The 24299-nt window shown below is 37.1% G+C and overlaps 1 protein-coding gene across 1 annotated transcript in view; it reads left to right on the top strand.

Annotated features, from left to right (window-relative positions):
* Positions 1-24299, top strand: part of CDH10 (cadherin 10) — a 115005-nt gene that overhangs the window by 67825 nt on the left and 22881 nt on the right. The window contains exons 3-6 of the mRNA XM_064443427.1: positions 4783-5077; positions 17859-17978; positions 18605-18772; positions 23923-24110. Coding sequence (XP_064299497.1) covers positions 4783-5077; positions 17859-17978; positions 18605-18772; positions 23923-24110 — 771 coding nt within the window. The remainder of the gene's footprint in view (positions 1-4782; positions 5078-17858; positions 17979-18604; positions 18773-23922; positions 24111-24299) is intronic.

The raw sequence follows: 24299 nt of genomic DNA, 5'->3' as shown, positions 1-24299 counted from the left end.
TAAGGAACAGGCACTGCAACCTCATTGTACTATTGTCAACGCTTGTAGGAATTTATAATACTAGATCTGACTTTGGAAAACATATGGCAAAACTGTAATGTGCCCATTTAAAGACTTCCCCTCCGATCCCCAATCTTTCTTGCTCGAATGGGCCTTTATTTTGTATTTCTGGTGCACATGTCTAAGAAAAGCAGCCTCTTATAATTGCTTTTCACTACTCTGTTGTGAAAGTATTGTATTTAATGGTAATGGACCACCAGTGAGCTCTTACGACCAAAACATTTTTGAAGATAAGGTGGTATACTGAGAAGGCCTGGAGAAGAAAACACTGTTGCAAATACAGCCTTGTGGATATGGCTGACTACACCAAATTGTCATCAGTATGATTTGTTACATGGCTTTGGTTAGCAATTTAAGATTTATTAATGTTTTTGAGGTGGATTACAGTATTAGGTTGTATAATCTTACCAGCATCAGCCAATTTAAACCAGCAATTTGATTAAATTTTTTACAGTCAACATAGTGACTTAGTTAAAGATTCGAGAATGGCAAGGTTCTCTCTATTACTTACATGGAAGTAGTGCACAAAGGAAAATTAAGTTATGCTCTATTTAGAATGATTCACAGAGGGGTTGTGGATGCAGGGGATAAGGAAGACTCTCCCATTGACTTACATGGTTGAAAATAGACCCTCTTGCTTTCTAAACTTGTCTCAGAGAGAAATATAGGTGCAGCTAGGTCCAATCTTAGTCTCAGAACTTGGTCAATGGTTTATATGAATAGGGATAATATAAATATCTATGTATATGTGTGTGTGTAGTCAAATTGCATACACACCCACACCCTGAAGTTAACCTGTGAATAAAATTTCCCTTTTCCTGAGTTTCATAAATACTCACTTTTATGTGCTGGCATTCCTCAGTGCACGGCTGGTGAACCTCGCAAAATCAGGCTGATGTCATAGCGAGACCTCTCTCAATGATTTTTCAATGCTCTTGGGAATCTGGAGAGATCCCAGCTGAATGGAAAAAAGGCAAACCTTGTCCCAGTCTTCAAGAAGGGCAACAGGGATGACCCCAGTAATTACAGGTCTGTCAGTCTCACTTCTGTGCCTGGTAAAATTATGGTGATTATTCTGGGAGTTATTGAAAAACACCTGAAAGACAATGCAGTCATTGGTCCCAGCCAGCATGGGTTCACAGGGGGAAAGTCCTGCCTAACAGATTTGATTTCCTTCTATGACAAGGTTACCCACCTAGTTGACCAAGGAAAGCCAGTCAATGTGATCTTTTTGTATTTCAGTAAAGATTTTGATACTGTCTCTCAGAGTATCCTCCTGGACAAAATGTCCGTCATACAGCTCAATAAACACATAGCACAATGGGTGAGCAATTGGCTGGTGGGTTGGGCTGATGGGTCATAGTAAGTGGGGTTACACCAGGCTGGTGGCCAGTCACTAGTGGGGTTCCACAGGGATCCATTTTAGGGCTGGTAATCTTTGATCTCTTTGTTAATAACTTGGATGCAGGACTTGAAAGAATACTAATTAAGTTTGTCGATGACAAAAAACTGGGAGGAGCTTTTGACACTCTTGAGGGCGGAGAGGCCCTGCAGAGGGATCTGGATAGACTGGAGAGCTGGGCAATCACCAACTGTATGAAGTTTAACAAGGGCAAGTACCAGATTTTACACTTGGGGCACTGCAATCCTGGATATACATAGAGACTGCGGAATGAGAGGCTGGAGAGCAGCTCTGCAGAGAGGGACCTGGGGGTTCTGGTTGACGGCAAGTTGAACATGAGCCAAGAGTGTGCCCTGGCAGCCAAGAGGGCCAACCGTGTCCTGAGGTGCATCACGCACTGCATTGCAGCTGGTCAAGGGAGGTAATTGTCCCACTCTGCACTGGTGTGGTCTCACCTCGAGTACTGTGTGCAGTTTTGGGCGTCCGAGTACATTAAGGATATAAAGCTACTAGAGAGTGTCCAGAGGAGGGCCACAAAGTTGGTGAAGGGTTTAGAGGGGAAACTGTAAGAGGAGCAGCTAACGTCGCTTGGTTTGTTCAGCCTAGAGAAGAGGAGACTGAGGGCAGACCTCATCATGGTATACAGCTTCCTCACAAGGGGAAATGGAGGGGCAGGCGCTGATCTCTTCTCTCTGGTGACCAGTGACAGGACCCGAAGGAATGGCAGGAAGATGTGCCAGGGGAGGTTTAGGTTGGATATTAGGAAAAGGGTGTTCACCCAGAGGGTGGTGGAGCACTGGAACAGGCTACCCAGGGAGGCAGTCATGGCACCAAGCCTGATGCTATTCAGGAAGCACTTGTACAACACCCTCAGATATATGTTGTAAATTTTGGGGTTGTCTTCTGGAGGGACAGGAGTTGGACTTGATTATCTTTGTGGGTCCCTTCCAACTCAGGATCCTATGATTCTAGATTAAATGAAGGCCTTTGAGTCCTCGCTAAATTGTTAACAGACAATCATTCAATCCTCACGAAGTCTACCGAGACGTGTCCCAGCTTAGGGAAAGATACTGGGTCACACAGCCTGCTGCAGTACCACAGAGCTCAGAAGGTCTCCCTCTTGGATCACTAGTTACAGGATTGAGATGATTGGCTTTGGTCAATATTTTACATTCTGGCCACAATTCTGGTACACAAGTCAGGGAGCAGATGGCCCAGGTGTGGACAGAGATTGCCTGGGGCCCAAGTCGTTATGACCAAGATAACAACACAATAGAGCTCATCCTTTTAGCTTTTCAGGGCTAATTACTCTAAATGACATTATGAAATGGGCCACAGCCTGAAAGATACTGTCAGGTCCCCTAAAACAATGTTACTTAAAAGGGTAAAAGGTCGCAGCTTTAATAAGCCATCAAGAAAGGAGCATTAGGGATTAAAGTTCACAGTAAAAATTCATTCTCCATAAGGAGAGTGAGAATGACTTGAAACCTTCAGTTTGAAGTCAGCAAGAGAAATGGAAGGAAAAGAAAGAATAGGATTTATTTGCAAAAGATTTCTCTTAACACCTACTTTACAACTCTTCATATTTGGTGGCGCTTCCTATTTCTTTACTTATTAGAGAATGAAATAGAGTAGTAGGAAAATGTGTATTTTGTAAAGTAAACGTACACATATGTACTGTAAGAAAAATTTAATTTGTCATTCTTTGACAAATATTTACAGTGTTTCTCAAGGTTTATTTCTGAACTGAAAGAAAATAGGAAAACCTTTATATAGAAAATCAAAGCTCAGAACAATGATAGTTTTCTAAATTTCTATCATAAAAGCTTTGATCCAAGATGCCACATGAGCTCCTTCTGTTCCACATATTGCAAGTGTGTGGGAAACAGTGTTTGAAAATGTTTAATGGCAGATAAGTTTACTGTTTGACTGTAGCTTATTCCACCAGTCCACTCTGTATGTTTGTTTTCAGCACAAAATGCAAGGAAAGCCACATTCAAAACCCTAACAGCTGAATATTCTACCTCTGACACTGACTTAAAATGGGTGCTATGGAAGGAAAAATGAGGGAACAATAGACAAAAAAGAGAAAAATTTCATGAAGGCATGACAAGGGAGATATTTTTACTAAGCTACATGTATAATGTTTTTTATTATCTGAAATGGGAGCTTAAATTAACAAAAACCCTTCACATGACTAAATACCATCTTATTGCAGTTCTAACTGATGTTGTTAATGTGTGTTCAAATAACTATTTTTAGAAAGGAAAAAAATTATCTTAAGGGTCTTTTCCAACCTTAACGGTTCTATGATTCTATGATTCTGTCTTAAACTTTTGGGATCATTCTGATATTTTTTGAGTGTGATTTTTAAAAAGTCTTTATCTTTGAACTTAATTTTTGTAATCAGAGATTCTACTTGATTTGATCCTCTGTTAAACCCAATGTAAAAAAGTATACATTTCACAGTGAAAACAAATCTGAATGTCAGATTCTGTCAGTTAATTTTGAAATCAATGAGACTGGAAGGAACTTTCCAACAAGGTGATGAGACAAATTATGGTAAGTGTATCCAAAAGATCAAATGAGCCAACCACATTACTGTACTGAACAAAGCAACATAATTGAACAATTTTTTTTTGTTATGGATGTACTAAAGTCAGACAGTACTACAGGTCATTAATAGATGAAGTTAAGCTTTATATTACTTGCATAATGGGTATTAAATCAATACTGAATGCTTAATACATTTGTTTTTTTCCTTTAGGCTATTTACATTAGTTGATAGAGTGAAAATGATAATGACTTAAAATGAAATGTTCACCAATTTAGGAGAAATATAAATAATATGAAATAAAATTTAAAAAAAATAATATGACATGAAACCAGTTCTTCTATTTTCCTTAATTGTCATGTATTCTGCCATGTTCTTTATCTGCTTAGTGAATTTACAACTACCACAGCAGGTTGTGAATTTTTAATAGGATCTCTTCAAGGAAGGAAAAGGTCAGTATTAACATAAAAATCTTCTTTAAGGATTGTGGTGCAAAGGTTTCTTAGTAGAGAACGAGTGTTGCTGGAAAACTAAAATCTGCCACAACAGTCAAGTTAAAAGATTCTTGGAGATAAGTTAGGAAACAAATGCCTCAGTATGACACCATACTGCCAGTCGATGGTGACTGAAAATTACTTTGTTTTGTTGGTGTTAAACATGTTTGTTGCACACAGAATGATTTCATATATAATAATTTAAAACAAAACAAAACCTGTTCTAAGATTTTATTTCTAAATAAAATTATATTATTTTTATTCCTTTTCAGCTTCATTCTGACCAGGACAAGGGAGATGGATCCCTCAAATACATTTTGTCAGGAGATGGGGCTGGCACTCTTTTTATAATTGATGAGAAAACAGGTGACATTCATGCTACTCGGAGAATTGACAGGGAAGAAAAAGCCTTTTACACCCTGCGTGCCCAAGCTATTAATAGAAGAACTCTGAGACCAGTGGAACCTGAATCTGAGTTTGTCATCAAAATCCATGACATCAATGACAACGAACCAACATTTCCAGAAGAAATTTACACTGCTAGTGTTCCTGAAATGTCAGTAGTGGGTGAGTGCTTTGCACTGAGGCACAAATGCCAAATGCTACTGTATGTTATTTGATTAATAATTTCCCCATCTTCTGAAGTCAGTCATATTCGGAATTCTACCTCATGGGCTAAGTGTTTGGGTTTTTTTGTTCAAATATTAGAATTGCAACCAGAACCAGATTTTTGTGATTTGAGATATTTTTCTACTTATAATATTCAAATTATTAAATTACAGTGATTTGGAATATAAATAGAAAGTAGTTAATGGTGAATCACCCTCCTTCTTAAGAACTGTTAGAGTAAGATCACGAAAATAGCCTGTTGAAAGCCCACTGAATTCTTTCTTTCATTTTCACTGGAGATCTCCAGTGGTGATACACACTGAATAGAGAGCTGTCTCTACTTTCTCTCTTTCTGTGGCTGAGGAGAGTTGTATGTTTACTCATGCGCTGTTGATGCACTGTCTGAAGGTAGACACCCTCTTTATTCCCTTTGCTTTCAGTTTGTTAGTGTATGGACAACTCCTCTTGTGCTTTCAGTTCCTCTCTTAACTCACTCCTGAATGGCACCTTCAAGAATTTTACACAGCTGTTTGAGTTAATATTTCTTCCGCTTGCAGTGTATTTTCATTTCCTATCGTAACTACAAAGTTGTGGCCTGGATCATGCCAGGTGGTTAGTTTCATAAACAATTGCATTTTGGAAGATGAGCTATTATTAATTAGTGAATACAATTCTTTATTAATAATTCTGAAAAGTTTAAAAATCTATAGAGTCTTTTTTTTTTTGAAATCAATAATCACTTATTCATTGTATAACTGTAGATCTAATACTATTTTCTAAATATTCAGAAAACAAATGACAACTTCAATACATCTTTTGGCTTTTATGACTATTTTAATTACTACCACTGCCTGAACTAGATCAAAAATGTGTTTTGAGATGTTTTATATATACAGGTATTGAAGATTTAGTATTTACTTTCCTGGGCTTTGGAAATTTTTAAAAGAGCAAGAAAATATATAAAGATTGAAAGAGAATTTTCTCTGCAAAGCTGAGCAGCAATGTGTGGAAGCATCATACTAATAATTTTCTATTCTTAATAAGATATTTCAATCTACTTTTAGTTTGTAATTGAATCATTTTTGAAAGTCCCAACATTCAGCAAGCAGTTTTTAATATAAAGGAAAATAAAAAGAGAAAGACGAAGAAATCTGTTAGATGATTGCATAGTGCTGTACTGGAAGCCCATTAAACTAATCCCCATAAAGAGGAAAACTAAAAGTCCTCTTCCTTTACTGTTCAAAATAGACCAAAATATAATATTGATTTATTAATGTACTGATTGGTTCTCTAGAATCAATCATTTCAGTAAATTTATATAGCTTTAGGCAGAGCATCTTGAAAGACATTGCTGCATTTTCTAGAGAGGCATATGGCAAGATTACAGTAGAGTAGAAAAAAGATGTCTTAGAGCTTCCACTTTATTTCTCATGTTCTTTCTAAAAATTCCAGAAGGCATTGCTTAAAATATTCTTGGAAAGATTTTATGAAAATGATTCAGTGTTTTCATTAAATATTATGCCATTATATAACATAGAGTTATAATCTATTGATTCCTAATTTTCAGTCTTATTTACATAAAGATCAGTTTTTTCTTAAGTGACTCAAACATCCAAGATAATTTTTCAATGATTCTAAAATACGCAGGATGTGAGGTTCCAGTGTATCTGTATGTTCACATAGATCATAAAGATTTTGAAAGTGCAAATTTTGCTGCACTGCAACAAAATAAAAACAAGTACAAGATAAAGATTATAAGAAAAATATCCAAGAAACTACACTGATGGGTAAAAACCCAAGAAAGTTTTGATGTATTTAGAGTATTAACCCTGTACCTTGCACAAATAGTTGTGCTCAAACAAATATACTTTGTTCTGTCAATAAAATGACCACCATTTAGAGAACTGTAACTAGGTTAAAAACTATCATGTTCCTGGATTTTACATATGTGGTCTTTCAGCTTCTGGGCTGCTAACTACATGATAGGTAGAATTTGTTTTAGCTTTATGGCTTTTAGCTTTATGGCTGATCCCTAGAGGCATATGTTAATCTGCAGTCCATGAGTGGATTACATGATTTTATGAGGTATTCCTCAAAGGTGATTCATTTCTTCATAACACTAATTTAATTTTCCAACTTAAATAAACCTACTCTGCAATCTCAAAACTAAATGCTGACTGGAGAAGGGGAGAAAAGTTCTAAAACAACAAGCTGCATAAAATGTTTGAGGCAAATAGAATTAATTAGAAATTTTAAACTCAGTATGTTAAAAAATCTGCATATGTTTGTATAATAATTAAATAGCGTATCACATAATTAATTTAAAAATATTTTTAAATCAGTTTTTTTCCAGACATCATACTATTCAATCATTTTTAGTACTGAACATTGAGAAATTTATTAAAAAAATAAACATAAAAAATTATTTTTGTTATGACAACAGCACCTCACCATCAAAAGGAAAATAGGAAGAAATTCCTGCATTGCTGTATTTTGCTCTGTCCAGATGATTGTTTTCAGTTATAGTATTGTGAGTAGCCCATTACTTGCCCAGTACTGTCAGCCATGGGCTAAGAAAGTGTCAGACTTGTTGATGTAAGGAATGCAGAGAGAAACTGCAGTCTTAAATGTAACTGTACTGTTGCATTGAATGTGTCTTCTTCTGTGGTACTCACCTCTGTGAGCATACAGAAACATATAACCTTTCTATAACTGTCTGAAAACATTAAGCAGTGCTTCGGATATTGATATTGTCTCAGGCATAGGTACCAGAAAGAGAAATTACAAAGCCAAATTACTGTGGCTCTTACCTGGGCAAGTAGATAGGAGTTACATTGTTCTGTAAAAAGTACTGCGCTATCAGGACTGTAATATTTTCACTATCTAGTACAGCACAGTCAACATAGTATGGCACTGCACTAGATTGGGAGTCTGAGACAGAGATAGATTAATGGAATTGCACCCTGCCTTCCCTGGGACAGGTCTGTCAGGCAGACAGGGCACGTGACACAGAGGATTCCCTATCCTCTCTCCACCTGGCTGAACACAGTGACTTAAGGCATAGCAGGGAATGGTGACAAGTTCCTGCCCAATGCAGCAGGCACATCTCCTCTGTGACTATCCCACCTTCCCAGGTGCCCCTGCATAATAGGTTACGAGGCTCTGCAAGTGGGACTGAACAATAATGAGAATGCAGGTTCATCTAGGTTGGCGGTGTCACCAAGGTTAAGTCAGCCTACGCCTTGCGTCAAAACCACTTCTATAAAGAAAAAAGATGGGTCACTGTCATAGCAGACTCTCTTCTGAGGGGAACAGAAGGCCCAATATGCAGGTCTGACCCACTTCTTAGTGAAGTCTGCTGCTTCTCTGGGACCTGAGTTAAAGATGTGAAGAGAAAACATCCTACCCCGGTATGGCCCTTGGGTTATCATCTGCCACTGCTTTTTCAGGTAGGCAGCAATGAAGTTGCAACAAGAAGACCAAGAGTAACCAAGATAGACTTCAGGGCCTTGAGACAACAGGTTAAGGGATCACGAGCACAGGTAGTTCTCCTCTACCCTTCCAGTTGCAGGGAATGATGAGGGAAGAAACAGGCAGACCAGCAGATCAATACCTGGCTCCAAGTCTGGTGTCACTGGCAGAATTTTGGGTTTTTTTGATCATGGGTTGGTCTACACAACAGCAGGCCTGCTAGCAACAGATGGGGTACATCTCTCTCAAAGGGGGAAAAGGATCTTTGCACAGGAGTTAGCAGGGCTCATCAAAAGAGCTTTAAACTAAATTTGAAGGGGGAAAGGGATAAAACCAGGCTCACTAGAGATAAGCCTGGGGGTGGCATGCCAGTGTTGGAGGGTTGGTGTGCTAGCAAGGTTCTTCAGTCTGCTCCACAATGTGCTGAGTAGACTGGAGCACATTTGAAATGTCTTTACACTAATGCATGCAGCATGAGGAATAAACAAGAGGAGCTAGAAGCTTTGGCCCAGTCCCAGAGCTATGACATCACCACCAGAAGCAAAACCTGGTGGGATGAGTCCTGTGACTGGTGTGCTGTGATGGACAATTATAGGATCTTCAGGAGGGAAAAGCAGGGCAGGCAAGACAGGGACTTGGAGCAGTGTGTAAGGGAGAGGTTGGATTGTCTGGAGCTTATAGTTGGCAACAACATGGTTGAGATCCTCTGGGTAAGGATGAAGGTGAAAGCAAATGATAAAGCAGATGTGGTTGTGGGAATCCACAACCGACCACCCAGCCAGGATGACAACATCGATGAATTATTCTACAAGGAACTAAGGCATATCTCTAGATCAACTGCCCTTGTCCTTATGGGTGATTTTGACTTCCCAGACATCAACTGGGAATATCATACAGCAGACACAAACAGGTCCAGGAAATTTCTGAAGCATGTTGAAGCTAACTTCTTGGTGCAGGCACTAAGGGAGCCAGCTAGGAAAGGTGCCCTACTAGATTTATTGTTTAGAATCAGAGGGGGACTTGTGGTAGAAGTGGTGATTGGTGGCTGTCTGGGTCACAGTGACCATGAAGTAGTTGAGTTTCAGATCATTGGTGTTAGGAGAAAAACTGCCACCAAATCTTCAACCCTGAATATGGGGAGTGCAGACTTTGGGCAGCTGAAGGAGCTAGTCAGTAAGGTCCCCTGGGAATCTGCTTTTGAAGGTATTGGGGTCCATGAATGCTGGTCACTTTTCAAAAGCCATCTCTTAAAAGTGCAGGAGCACACAATTCCAAAGTGCTGGAAGTCAAGCAAGTGGTGTCAGAACTCCAGCTTCGTTGAGCAGGGATCTTCCACTAGAATTTAAATAGAAAAGGAAAGTGTACAAACATTGGAAGCAAGGACCAGCGACATGGGAGAGATGCTGTTCACCACTGTAAGGAGAAAATTCATGTAGCCAAAGCTCAATTAAGGTTCAAGCTGGCCAGCACTGTGAAGGACAACAAAATGGCTTTTTAAAAATATGTTAACAGCAAAAGAAGGATCAGAGGTAACATTGGTCCATTACCTGATGAGGTCAGTCACCTCACAAATAGGGATGTAGACAAGGCAGAGACGTTTAATGCCTTCTTCGCCTCTGTCCTCAACACTGATGACGGGCCCTGGGACTCCCAGAGCCCTGTATTGGGAGACCGTGACTGGGGGGATGATGAAATCCCAGACAACTCTGAACTAGTTAGAGATTTGCTGCTGCAGCTTGATGTGCATAAATCTATGGCGTCCGATGGGATTCATCCCAGAGTACTGAAAGAGCTGGGCAATGTCATCGTGGGACCTCTCGCCATTATTTTTCAATGGTCTTGGGAGTCTGGAGAGGTCCCAGTCAACTGGAAGCTGGCAACTGTTGTCCCAGTTTTCAGGAAGGGTAAGGAAGACCCTGATAATTACATGCTTGTCAGTCTCACATCAGTGCCTGGTAAAATTATGGAGAAGGTTATTCTGGGAGTTACTGAAAAACACTTCAGAGACAACACAGCCATTGGTCATTGCCAGCATTGGTTCACAAGGGGAAGTCCTGCCTAACCAACTTAATTTCCTTTTATGACAAGGTCACCCATCTAGGTGACTAAGCAAAGCCAGTAGATATGGGGTGGGTGTTTTTTTTTTTATTTTAGCAAAGCTTTTGATACTCACAGCATCCTTCTGGACAAAATGTCCAGCACACAGCTAGACAAGTCCATAATACGTGGGGTGAGCAATTGGCTGATGGGTCAGGCTCAAAGAGTTACAGTAAATGGGGTTACATCAGGCTGGTGGCCAGTCACCAGTGGGATTCCCCAGGGCTCAATTTTAGGGCCAGTGCTCTTCAATGTTCTTATAAATAATCTGGATGCAGGAATTGAATGTACATAAAGTTTGCTGATGATACTAAACTAGGAGGAGTTGTGGACTCCCTTGAGGGTAGAGGGGCCTTACGAGGAGATTTGGATAGACTAGAGAGCTGAGCAACCACCAAGTGCCTGAAATTTAACAAGAGCTAGTGCGAGATTCTGCACCTGGGTTGGGGTAATCCTGGTTATATGTACAAACTGGGGGGTGGGAGGCTGGAGAGCAGCCCCACAGAAGAGATCTGGGGTTTGGATTGATGGCAAGTTGAATATGAGCAGTGTGCCCTGGCAGCCAAAAGGGCCAACTGTGTCCTGGAGAGCATCAAGCACAGCATAGCTGGCCAGTCAAGGAAGGTGATTGTCCCACTCTGCCCTGCAGTGGTGCTGCCCCACCTCGAGTACTGTGTGCAGTTTTGGGTGCTTCAATATAACAAGGATATCAAACTATGAGAGTGTGTCCAGAGGAGGGCGACCAAGATGGTGAAAGTTCTTGAGGGCAAGACTTACGAAGAGTGGCTGAGATCACCTGGCTTGTTCAGCTTGGAGAAGAGAAGGCTGAGGGGTGATCTCATCGCAGTCTACAGCTTCCTCAAGGGGGAAAGTGGAGAGAGAGGTGGTGATGTCCTCTCTCTCGTGACCAGTGATAGGATACGAGGAAATGGAATGAAGCTCCGTCAGCAGAAGTTCAGATTGGACATTAGGAAGAGGTTCTTCACTGATGGGGTGGTCAGTCACTGGGACAGGCTCCCCAGGGAAGATGTCACAGCACCAAGCCCGTCAGAGTTCAGGGAGTGTCTGGATGACAGTCTTAGTCATATGGTTATTTTTAGGCAGTCCTGCAAGGAGCAGGGAATTGAACTTGATGGTCCTTATGGGTCCCTTCCAACTCGAGATATTCTATGATCCTATGATTCCATGATAAAATTATTCACTAAAAATGTATCTATATATTTACAGAATGCCTTGCATTCCTCCTACTATCCAAGCATCCAAGTTTGATAGTTCGCTATCAATCACTTTATCAGGGGGAAGTTTGGAGCACTAGACAGGCATATAAACATATACAAACACTGCTTTTTAAAATTACAATTTATTTAAATCCACTCTATGGAGGAAGATTTTTTTATATATAAGATGATTGGTGAGTGGTAAAAGCAAAATGTGGTGAAGAGCAAATGAAAAGGCATGGCTCTTTCACTACCAAATGTGAAAGAGGACCTGCTCCAGAGAGATGGTAATATTGGTCAGTTGTCATGCCTTTTACTGGGGGAGACAACACTGGAAAAATTCTTTTTTGTTGTTGGTTCCAATTCTTGTGGATGTTGTTATCAACTTTTATATCCTCTAGTTATCTTCCCTCTATTGTTACCATACAAGGGATGTTTTACAAATATTAGATATTTGTTCTTTCTTTGTTATACTTCAAATTCAAACCACTCTGTAATATGACCAGTAAGTTGCAACTTGCATTTATGCCTTTGTGGCCTCTGGTATGTTATTCTGGGACTCCATTCTCAAGACATCTGCTATCATCTGGTGCCTGCACTCTTAATCCCAGTACTGAATATCATTGTTTCAAAGGATGGGCTTAATATTATCTCTATTTTAAGAAGTGTCAAAAAATAGTGAACTATTCTGCAGTTTTGCAGTTGTGTTGTCTATTTGTACATACCTGTACTGCAACCACATTGATGAAATGTTCATATTAAGTCTACATGCACTCATCTGAATACCAGAAAGAAGACAGACATGATAGCATTTCATACTATGTAAGTTTACTCATATGCCTCATTGCTTTTAGACCTACAATGTATAATGCAGATAGCAACTACAGTTCAGGGCTATTGGGATTTTCTTTATATATTTTAAGTTTTCAGCAAGATTGCATGTACCATTCATTTAATCAGCATACCACCATGTCACTGTTACTTAATAACTGAGTAAACTGGTAAACTTTTAATCACTGGTATTTCTTTACTAATTCATAAATGGAGGCTGTTATTGCACCCCCATCCTTAAGGTATCAGATCCTGATGTAGCCATACACTAGCAGCTTTCAGACCAGAAACAGAGGTTTTGATTTGTTCCTCAGGCTGTGGTATTAGCCAGATGGATACCTGAGAATGCGGCTACTTCTATTATCAAATAGAGTGTCTTGACAAAGGCCCCAAAATTCTTTGTTGTCTTGTTCATCTTTCTTCTGCTGCTCATTAATCATAGTAAAAGCAGAGATAAATGGGCCAACTTTAGGATCTTGCAGTAGGGTCGATATCCTAGAAGACATCTTGTTCTCCTGAAGTCTTTGTACTGATTACCAGGCATTTTGTCTTTCATTTTTTCCCTTTCCTTACTTTCAAAGTATATGACTCAGAACATTTTTATGGTTTTGACTACAATCTTCTGCTCTGTCCAACATATTCTTCATCTATCTCTTCCTGCTCATTTGAACATTTCTTTTCAGAGCTGCAGATGAGTCTGTTTTCCCCTACACAGCTTTTCCTGTGGATTTTGCCTATTTGTCTCTTTTAGACAAGCGTTCAGAACTTTCTGCAGTTTAGACCTTTTTTTTATGATCACATCCTTTCTTTTCTTTGATGATGTTTCTCTGTTCATCTCTTGTAGCCTAATATTCTTTAATCATTCCTTATCTTTATTCCATCCTGCATCTTCAGCACTATTTCTACTATCTGTCATAATCTCTAGCTTCTTAATTAGGGATATCAATATATGGTTCATGAGATGTAACCCCCCGTGTGTTTACATGTGAACTATATGTTGGGTGTCCCACAGTTAGCCTGTCATCTCTACCTGTGGTTATCTTTTGTCTTTCTCTTCAGAGAGCATTTAGAGCTACTATTGCTTGGCTTGCTCCCTAGGCTTTTTGTACACTCCCTCATTAGTGCTTTTCCACAAATTCCCAATGCTTACTCCTCTCTGCCATAGCATTTATCTTACAATATCTCCTTCTTGTTACCTATTAACAAAGATTTTTCAAAATTTTTTTTAGTTCTCTTACCAAACCCTTTTGCATCTTCTGACTTATAATTTCATAATATCAATGACAGATTTTGAAAGCTGAAACGATTATATTACATTTATAGATTTTTTACAAACTCCAATTTCACTCCTCACACAAAACCTGCCATAAGGAGTGGGAACAAAAAGGGGGAAAAATAAAAACAAAACAAAAAAAGCCCCAAGATTATTTTTTTTTCCTTAAAAGGGGCATCTTAAAAGAATTGGGAATATCCAATGATGTGCTTGTTTCCAGGTTATTGTTTTCCAAGTTACAGGAATATCATATAGCCAAAGACCTTTCTGACATCGACTTCTGTGAATATGCAGCCTTTTCCTCTTCTCTATTATTCTGCTTCATTAAACAGTTTATTTCAGGGGAGAACAAGTGTCATTATTTCATTACTTTTCTGCTAGAAAAAGCAGAAAATTTCTATTAATTCCACTTGTTATTTGTATGGATAATTTACTAGGGAGGGTACTTGCAGTAGTTAAATATCACATAATTCAGTTGGGAGGAAGGAAAAGGAAATGTAAGTTTCAAATTCAGCTCTACAGTGGATATGCTGTGGGTTCTTTTTCCTAGCTAATTATCTTCACTGAGTCTTATCTAATATGTCTACATCACAAATGTATTGTGAGGTCAAAGTCATTAATACTTGTATGGTGTTTGAAGATACTTGCAAGGAACACAATGAAAAGGGCCAAATATATTAATTACTATTATAGCACCAGACCCTAGGGAGATGCAAACATTATAATTAAAATTATGTTAAAATATGATTTCTGAGAACCACAATAATCTGACAAATGATAGTTTATTTCTGGGCCTAGCTCTCCACTGTATAATCCTGGTTTATCATATAATAAAATTTGCATAAAATTTGCAAGTATTAAAGGAGAAAATCACAGAATTCCTATGTCTTATTAATAACATAGCTGATGGCATATTCTCCAGTATATTTTCATTGTCTCCTTTATGCCGTCCTATAGAGTTTAAATCCTGAAGGCCAAAGACTCTTACCAACTTCATCAGAAGCAATCTGTGCCTATGTAAAAGACAGAGCAAGACCCAGACCAAGTAGTGTTGACTAAGTCGCACCTGCACTGTAGTTTTTAAATCCCAGCACGACTGATCACCTTCAGTGCCTTGGGATTTCTGGCCCAGGTTTCACAGCAAAGCAAACAATATATTTGTAGTACTGAGCATCACTGGTCTTCGGTGACTTCAGTGAACTGAAGCAAAGCAAAACAAGCTGGTGGTTTGACAGCTGATGTGCACAATGCAACTGATATACTGATATACTCCTCTTGTTCGCTTCTTTGCATGGTTTAATCAGGTTTTTCATAGGAATCATTGGTCCCTCAGCGGAAGCCGGGAGAGCATGTCTCTCTTCCTCTTATGAGCAAGGGCCAAGATCAAAGTGGTGACTCCTGCATACTGAATGGCAGGCAGAAGTGTAGCAGTACCCTTGCACAATGTTCATTGCAGCTAGAGAGAAGGATAGCTGATATGATTTGTTCTGTTTCATGTATATGTGTGTTAAAACAGCATGAATTAATATATTACGTGTATTATGACATTCATAACTGAGGCAGCAGTAACTATTAGACACATATTATTACATTGTAAATGGATTTTTTTATTTATTTAATTTAAAGCTATTAAACATGTTCTTCAGGTTTTTTTCCAAATTATCCTTCAAAGCTGATTCTACATGATTTTTTAAACTAAAATGAATCAAAAATATCATACAATTGACCTATTAATAAACACTGCTAGTTTGAACATATGAAGAAAATGTGAAAATTAGAAACAAGAAATAGTTGTTACATGTAATAGAGACAAAATATCACCTTTCATGGGTTTGCAATGTAGACTTTTCTGATTAATACATTGTCCTGTTGTGGCAGGTGCCTTGATGATGACTGTTCTCTTTTTACAGATGTAAAATGGAGGAATTGTAAACTTTACTTGGATAATGCTATGTTGATGTTGATCAGTGTACATGGTGGTTTGATTTTTTTTCTATTGCCTTCTCTTTTTTTTTTTTTTTACTTGCAACACTTAAGTTACTGAACATGATTTGTTCTTATTTTTCTTTTACACAACACCTCTTTGCTATTTCAGAGAAAATATTCTTCAGGAGCAAGTATACATTCCAACACTGCAGATTACTACGTACTCAGATGGTCTAAAAAATGCATTTCAGAATCAAGGCAATACTACTCAGAAGTTAAATACATTCAACAAAAAGGCTTCTGTATCTTTTAATGGAATAGTTACATAGACATATATCTGCAAATAGAGTTCAGTGTGGCTGGAGATATGACACACCTGTGACCTGGAAACAGATGAAGTTTTTAGGACAGCTCTACCACTCCTACATTCTTATATTTTAAGGATGTTCAGATTTTCACTTTCAGCCCTAACCTAGATGATCACTAAAGTAATCATTAGTACAGTAGAAAGTATTCATAATTTTTAATCTTATTTTTTCATTACACTTGTTTAGCAATTTTTTATCTTTTTAAAAAATTTTATTTTGTGTTTAAGGCTTTGTTCTGTTAAATCAGTGATTCATTCCATTTTAATATCTGTAATAATATAACCAGGAATTTCCCTTCTTTATGAGATGCAAGTACTTTTAGGGATTAACTAAAACAAGTATTTCTGTTCTAAAACAGTTGAAAAATGAACATTTCTGAGAACTCATCTCTGATTCAACAGGCACATGCTCATTCCATTGATATTGGTGCAATTGTTCACATGACTGAAGAATCGACTTGTCAAAAGCAGATTTGTTGTCATCTTTTGAAACCCCAAACTGAGGAAGCTTAGGATTTACTTCTACGTATATTAGAATAAATAAGTAATGTAGTCAAACTATGAGAGGGAATAAATAGTTGTGCCAAGGGGCTTGGATTTACAGGTGCCTTATTTCACAATATTTGGCAGTATTCGGTGGAGGGAAAGAATTGGGATAAAAGGAGAAATAGGTCTGAAAGTCTTCTGATCCTCAGAATAGCCTGTGACTAAGTAGTCACACGCATATGGTGATTTATTTTATTTTCTTTGGGGTTTTTTGACTTCTTTCCTATATACTTAAAAACTTTTCTGCACTTTATGGAGGTACAGTAGCCTTCTTTCTAGTTAATTTCTCTGGTGGAAGAGTTGTACAGGATGTAGAAACTATTTTAATTCAGCAAGAAATGGCAGAGGCAATGGTAAGCATTTCATGTTTTGAAGGACTGGTATATTCCACTAAATTTTAGAAATGGTCTTTAAGATTAAAGAGTTTTCTAGAGTTTAATTAATAAACGGATTTCAAAGTCCATATAGCAATATTTCTTCCATTAGTATCTATCTATGTTAATATTTAGAAGGAAGGGAGAACTGATGACTAGTTCTTTCCAAGTTCCAATGACTTATTTAATCATCTTTTCCCGTCATGTTCCTGCATGTGTAGTTTCATATCATGTTGACATCATTGGACAAAAAAAAATTCTATTCTATGTAATGGAAAGCAGATATTTATTGTAATAAAAACAAATAAGTTGTCTGAAAAGAGGAAGTGAGTACATAAGTATGAAATGATTGTAGCTGGGTAAGGATAAAAATTCAGCTCAACTATAGCTATTTACCTTTGCTAATTAGATCTTAACCACACTTGTGTGATTAGGGATGTTTAGATTCAATTTATGTAGAACGAGATGCTGAAATAGGGAAGAAAGTACCTGAAGTTGACTATAGGATCATAAATACGTTTGAAAAGCCCAATAGTCATTAGCTGAAATATTATTTGGGGTCTGCTCAAATGGAAATTGATGTTATTGGACCTCCACTTACTATCATGTGAAACAATGTTGAATTTGAATGTTTCAGGTACTTCTGTGGTACAAGTCACAGCTACTGATGCCGATGACCCTTCATATGGGAACAGTGCCAGAGTAATTTACAGCATTCTTCAGGGACAGCCATATTTCTCTGTGGAACCAGAAACAGGTCAGGAACATTTCATTATTTCCAGTTACCATGAACTGTGGGCTTTTTTATTTTAAAAATCTCAAATCACCTAAAACTTATTTTTAAAAATTAACTGAAATGAAATAATATTTCTTGCTTTTTTTCATCATAATTTATAATTCTTATTAAAAATATAGAAACTTAGAATTATTAGAGCTGGCACTATGAAGCATAAGTAACTTAACAGCGGTACTATTGATAGCTTAATGATCTAAGTGACAATATTTCTGATAAAGGGAAGAAGAAGGGTTTGTATCCTAGAAAGTGTTCGTGTTTTGTTTTTTTTTCTTAATGGTTCTATTTAGACTAATAAAAAGTGTTCTTTCTACTCATAAACCTTGTGCACAAATATCTCGAATAATTTTCAGCATGAAATGTAAACTGGAAAGGGAGCTATGATGTTTTGTGAAGGTTTGTTTAACAAACAGGTAGCCTGTACTGAAGGCAATTTATAAGGCTTATGAACAGAAATTTGTACTTTCAAATATGAAATTAATATTTTAGAAGTATATTTCACAGACTCATGCAAAAAGATGCAGCAGATTGCTGTACATCAAAAACAAACAGATTATTAACAATCTTCATTTTTTCTTCTTTTATTTAAGGCATCATCAGGACTGCTTTACCAAACATGAACAGAGAGAACAGGGAACAGTACCAAGTAGTTATCCAGGCAAAGGACATGGGAGGACAGATGGGTGGATTATCAGGGACCACCACCGTGAACATCACTTTGACTGATGTCAACGACAATCCACCACGATTTCCCCAGAGTAAGCTGCATTTAATAGTTGCCTTGCACTGTAAGAGCTTCAAACTAAAGAGTTAAGCAACCACCATCTGGTTTAATTTAGAGTAAATCTAGATTATAGGGCACACATGAACAAAAGGCTTATGTACTGATTTATTCACTATTATTAAAGCAGTATATTACATGTTGCAGCATTTGTTTGTTAGGAAAACAGTTATGTGGTCAAATATAACTGCATCAAACCTGGAATAGTTTCCAATGCTGTGGAGGGGGTGAGGGGGTGGGGGTGGTAGGTGGACCCATAAGAGCATTAGAGCAATGTTTTCTTTTCTCTTACCTATAGCTTAAATCCTATACACACACACAAACACACACACCCTGCAAAATAAAACAAGTAGTAATTCTAGATATGCAGAAATGTTTGAATTATAGTATCTGCTTAAATATTTAATAATGAAGAACATGGAAAAGAAATTACTTGAAGGGAATCAAGCAGATTTGTACTCTTCTAGTTACAGTGCTATAAAACCTAATAGAAAATTTCCCAAAGTAAGGTAAATGACATTTAACCATTTTTTCCCACCTTAAGTTTACCAAAGCCTTTTATAAATCTTTTTAACTTCTTATAGTACAGCTATCAAGACTTTGTATCCTTGAAGTAAAATATAGAAACATTCTTGGTCTCTATGTAATATGGAAATATTAACCTATGTTACATCAAACTTGTCAAAGTTTAAGCATTTTACATACATTTGAAGCATTTTTGCATATACTGAAGTTGTAATATTTGCAAGATGTTGTGGATATACTTAACAGTTAAAGGATTCAGAGTATCCTCATCACCTATTTTTTCTTCTATATAGCTCTACTGAACCCAGTAATTACTGATGATCAGCCTTCAGGCTCAAAATAACAGATTCAGGTTCAGATTACTCTGATTTTAACATGCTTTTTATGGCACAAATGGAGAACATAATTTTGTTCAATTTAATAATGTAGTTAATATGTGTTCAGCTCAGATGTTTATCAGCATGTGATTTAATATACACATTCAAATTAGAAAAATCGTGAACAACTGAGTACTTACAGTTTGTGGATTTCCACACAGGCCCTATTCTGGACAGAATTTCTTGTTAATTTGTCATTTTATGTTCTTTGTATTTCCACAACTTTTTGATTTATTATTTTTCTTCTTTCCATTTGTATATAGAGAATTATGGTAATTCCAGGGCTGTGTAGTTGAGGAATGCTGTATTACTTCTTTCTGGACATATTGAGGAAGACGATTCAGAGAGATGTCACATTCAAAGCTTTACGGAAAAGCTAATTTACACACTTAAACTAAAAACGGCATATAACCATCAAACATGCATATTTATGCTCTTCTTTTTTTCTTGTTTCTTAGACAGTGTGTTAATACATAGAGCGGTGGAATCAACTTTCTAGACCATTTTTACATGACTTATCTGCCAGTCCAACATCATATTTGAGTCAGATAAGGATCTGATGTAGCATCCCAGAAATATCTCTGCTTTTTTTCTACTAACATCAGTGTAAATCAGTTGTGACCTTTGCTTTAAAGAAACTTTTAGTCTTACTTTCATTGGGGGGGGCCATTATTGTTTTGGTTTGGTTTTCTCTCTACTTTCTTTCTGCCAATAGCTTTGCTAGATATAAATGTATGTTTCACTGGAAATGAAAACTAAAATATTTATAAAGCTGACTCATTTTACTAGATATATGAAAATAATAATAGCTATTGACTTTTAAAAAAATCTTTATATTTAATCTCAAAATGCAAACACACATTATAATGATTTCCATTTTAATGGAGTTCAGTGAGACTACTGGAATAGACACTGATTAAGTTAAATTATTCTTATTCTGTTCCATTAATAAAAAACAGATGTGTATTAGGTTTGTGAGACAATCATATTCATATCAGATTTATACATTACTAGGTAAAAAATTATAAGGTTTATTATGTTTTCACAGGACTCAGTAGCATATTACAGCTACATATCAATAAAATGCTTCATAACAGATTAAGCTTCGCCCACAAGAAACTCAGAATTGTAGAAAATTCTACATATTGTATTTTATCATACTTTCTCAAAAAAACCAAAAGAGCCATTAACGCCTCTTTATTAGATTACAGAGCAAGGACTCCTTAGCATTTGTTTCTCAAAGATCTCCTGAAAACCATGTAGGTAACATTGGCTTTTCTTCTGAGGAAACATTACAAAATTTAAAATGTTATCAAGGTTCTGCACAGAAAGGCCATCAGAACCTCAGATATTGGATCCTTCTTTCAATTGTAATCTTTCCAAGTGTTGTCAGAGGTAAGGACATGGTGTTGATCAATGATAAATGGAAAAGTGGCTTATGGACTTAGGAGCCTGAATCTGACTGAAACTCAGTGTAGCTGAATGGTGTCAGCCCATGACTCCTGTGAGACTATAGCCTGTATTAGTCTATAAAAATATTTACCTTTACATTATGTGCCTATTCAAGAGTAAATGGGATTAAGGGTAAACACGGATAAGATTGCTTTTTCATTCTTTATGACTGAATGAAGTATTTCCAGGCACAAGGGCGTAGACTTTATATTTCCAGCTGATTTCCACTCTCCTTAGTACATGGAAAAGCTTTTACTCTCCTTGATCCTCCCATTTTTATTCCTCACAGACAAATGAAAGGGCATTACTCACTGGAGCAAATCTAAACACTAAATTACTCACCTTGAGGAAGAAAATAAGTGAGAAAAAAAGGATTAACTGCAGAGTTTTGCAAAAATAATTCTAGTCTGGTGTAGTTTGTGTTCTGATACAGTGTCTAAAGCTGCACTGCAACCCATACTTAGTCAATGCATTAAATATCTTCAGTCACAAAAATAATAAAATTAAATTTCTCATTCTGTGATGAAGATTTCTATAAATGGATAGGTTAGACATAAAGTTATCTTTCAGATGATAGGTTTCTGGTTATTTTCACACTCTATTTCCACTACTTTATTAGAAACTCAAGATATGAGGTCTTAGCAGTTTGTAGACTAAATTAATGAGTTGGGTATTGCAGCGGGAGTCAGTGTCCACAAGGCATAGCTTGCGGATGTAGTTTTAAGCACATCAGAAAAAAATGCAGGGAATATTTGGCACACCATAAAACTAATTATAACATATAAATATTAATTGGGGAAAAAAAAGTGGTCTTTCTCCATGATCTCACATGGTACTGAATAAACGCTAAATGGGAGCAGAGGCTATTTTTGCTTCTGTTTTTTTTTTAACCATTAGGCGATTACAGAGAGATTATATACTAACGTAGCAAAGTACACAGATTTAGGTATTAAGAGAAAGGTAATGAAAATGTCAGAGCAAATGCAAAATAAATCATTTGATTGAAACATCAAAATGTAACTGAGGAAAAATAAATTCATATAAATAGAATGTGGAGTGTATATGGCCATAAAGTCTTAATTTTGCTGCTGTATTCCTGTTTCATATCAAAAGCTGCCTAAGTAAAATTATATGAAGAAATTAAATTTCAATATTTTTCATTCAACATTTAATTACAAACTATATGTGAATGTGGGGGGTTTTTTTAATTTTTGCCTTTTTTTTTTTTTTTAGGTTTGGCAAACTCTAACAGAACAGAACAAAATAGTCCTGTAGAATGAGGGAAAGTCTCAAACATCCCAATGAATAATAAGGGTTTTTTTCAGCCAGTGTTCCCAAAACCAAAGCCAGTTCCTTTGTCACTCTGTAGCTAGCTTGTGATACAGTCTGTTAAGACACACTGACAATCCTCACAACTCACCTGTTCTTTCCTGAAGATAAGATCATGTTGCCAGTGCCCTTCCCATACTGCCTTGCCACTGCTCTCTCTCCACAATTCTTCCTGATTGCACAAAACTAATAACTCCCTTTATGGACTTTGCTGTACTTCTTACTTGTAATGAGAACTTTATATTATAATGAGAATTGCAATTTGTAATTTGTAATTGCATTTTCGATAGCCTGTTCAACTTTTCTCTGTTGTGGTTCCACTTTTGTGTTACTGTTAACTGAACTATCTTTCTAACTCACTTTACTTACCTGATGAAGTCTATAAGTAAAACAGCAAATCTTGGAACACTTAACTGAGGCCAGAGAAGGAAATGTTTTTCAATAGAGCTCTGATGACTTAATTTTCATCTTTAGAATGACAGCTGTATCTGCATTCATTTTAAAATCTTACTCTGAGATTTCTTCATAGTGCATTATGTGTCCCACGTGTTTTCCTACCGTATGTTCTGACAGATGGGACAAGAGATAACCGTTATTTACAGTTTTCACAGTAAGGCTAGGACATAGAATACTAAAATGTATGGTAAGATATTTATTTCAATTTATTGCAGCATGTCTGAAAGATGACAGTTTTACTTCTATGTTTCTTATCAGCTGTTTCTTATCAGCCTATCCCCGCAATAAAGGGATACAACTGAGCTAAGAAAAGTAGCACAAAACCAAAATTGCAATGTTCATAAGCTTGATTTAAGTATTAATTAACCTCTTTAACAAGTACAGGCACACCTTCTGCTTGTGGATTTTCAAAAACCTACCCCTGCATTAAGATGTCATTCAAATTTATTTAATATTTTATCTATCTAATTTTGAAAGCTGAAAGGTCAATCTGCTGCTTAGAATTGGCCAATGAAGTCAGAGGATTCTGTTCTTTGTATTGTTTCCATGATAAAATAGACGCAAAATGTATCCCAAAAGATTCATCTTAGATATTAAGGGGGAAAAAGCAGAGTGAAGCCTAAAAAGAGCACAGAGCAGCCTTTGCAGGTGATGTTTCAGGAAAGACATGCAACGAAAAGTACAAACATAGTTGATTCTTCTTTGAGATAGGAGAATAAAGGTCCTTTTCAATCTATTTTCCTATGATTTTGTTTTTCTACAATTTTGTTTTCAATCTTCTACCTAAAGTTTTCCCCTGCATAGTTCTCTGCCTCACATTTTGCCCATCCTCCCAGTATTAAATGGCAAGTTCTCTAGAATAAAAGATACACAAAAATATGTAATCAGCTATTGCGTGACATAATGTTACTTAATGCTGACATAATGTTACTTAAGGCATATGTAATGGTTTGCGGGGCTCCTGAGTGGCTCTTTCTCTCTTTGACAGGTACCATCCACCTCCGCATTCCCGAGTCCTCCCCAGTTGGGACAGCCATTGGCAGCGTCAAAGCCACAGATGCAGACACTGGAAAAAATGCAGAAGTGGAGTACAGAATTGTAGATGGAGATGGGACAGATATGTTTGATATTGCGACACAGAAGGACACACAGGAAGGCATCATAACTGTGCGAAAGGTGTCTATTAACACCATTCACTAAATGATTTTGGTGTCAATATTATTCCACAAATGTTCATTGGAAAAAAGGGCTTAGATCATATGATGACATGTTCTAACTGCTTAATGCTTGCAAGCATTCCCCATCAGTGACTGAACAGTACTATTTCCTTTTAAGATGAACTGGAAATAACAGGTGGTAACAATA

The sequence above is a fragment of the Phalacrocorax carbo genome, chromosome 2, assembly GCF_963921805.1.
Source record: "Phalacrocorax carbo chromosome 2, bPhaCar2.1, whole genome shotgun sequence".
Classification (NCBI taxonomy): domain Eukaryota; kingdom Metazoa; phylum Chordata; class Aves; order Suliformes; family Phalacrocoracidae; genus Phalacrocorax; species Phalacrocorax carbo.
This window is presented reverse-complemented; position numbering and strand designations above follow the sequence as displayed.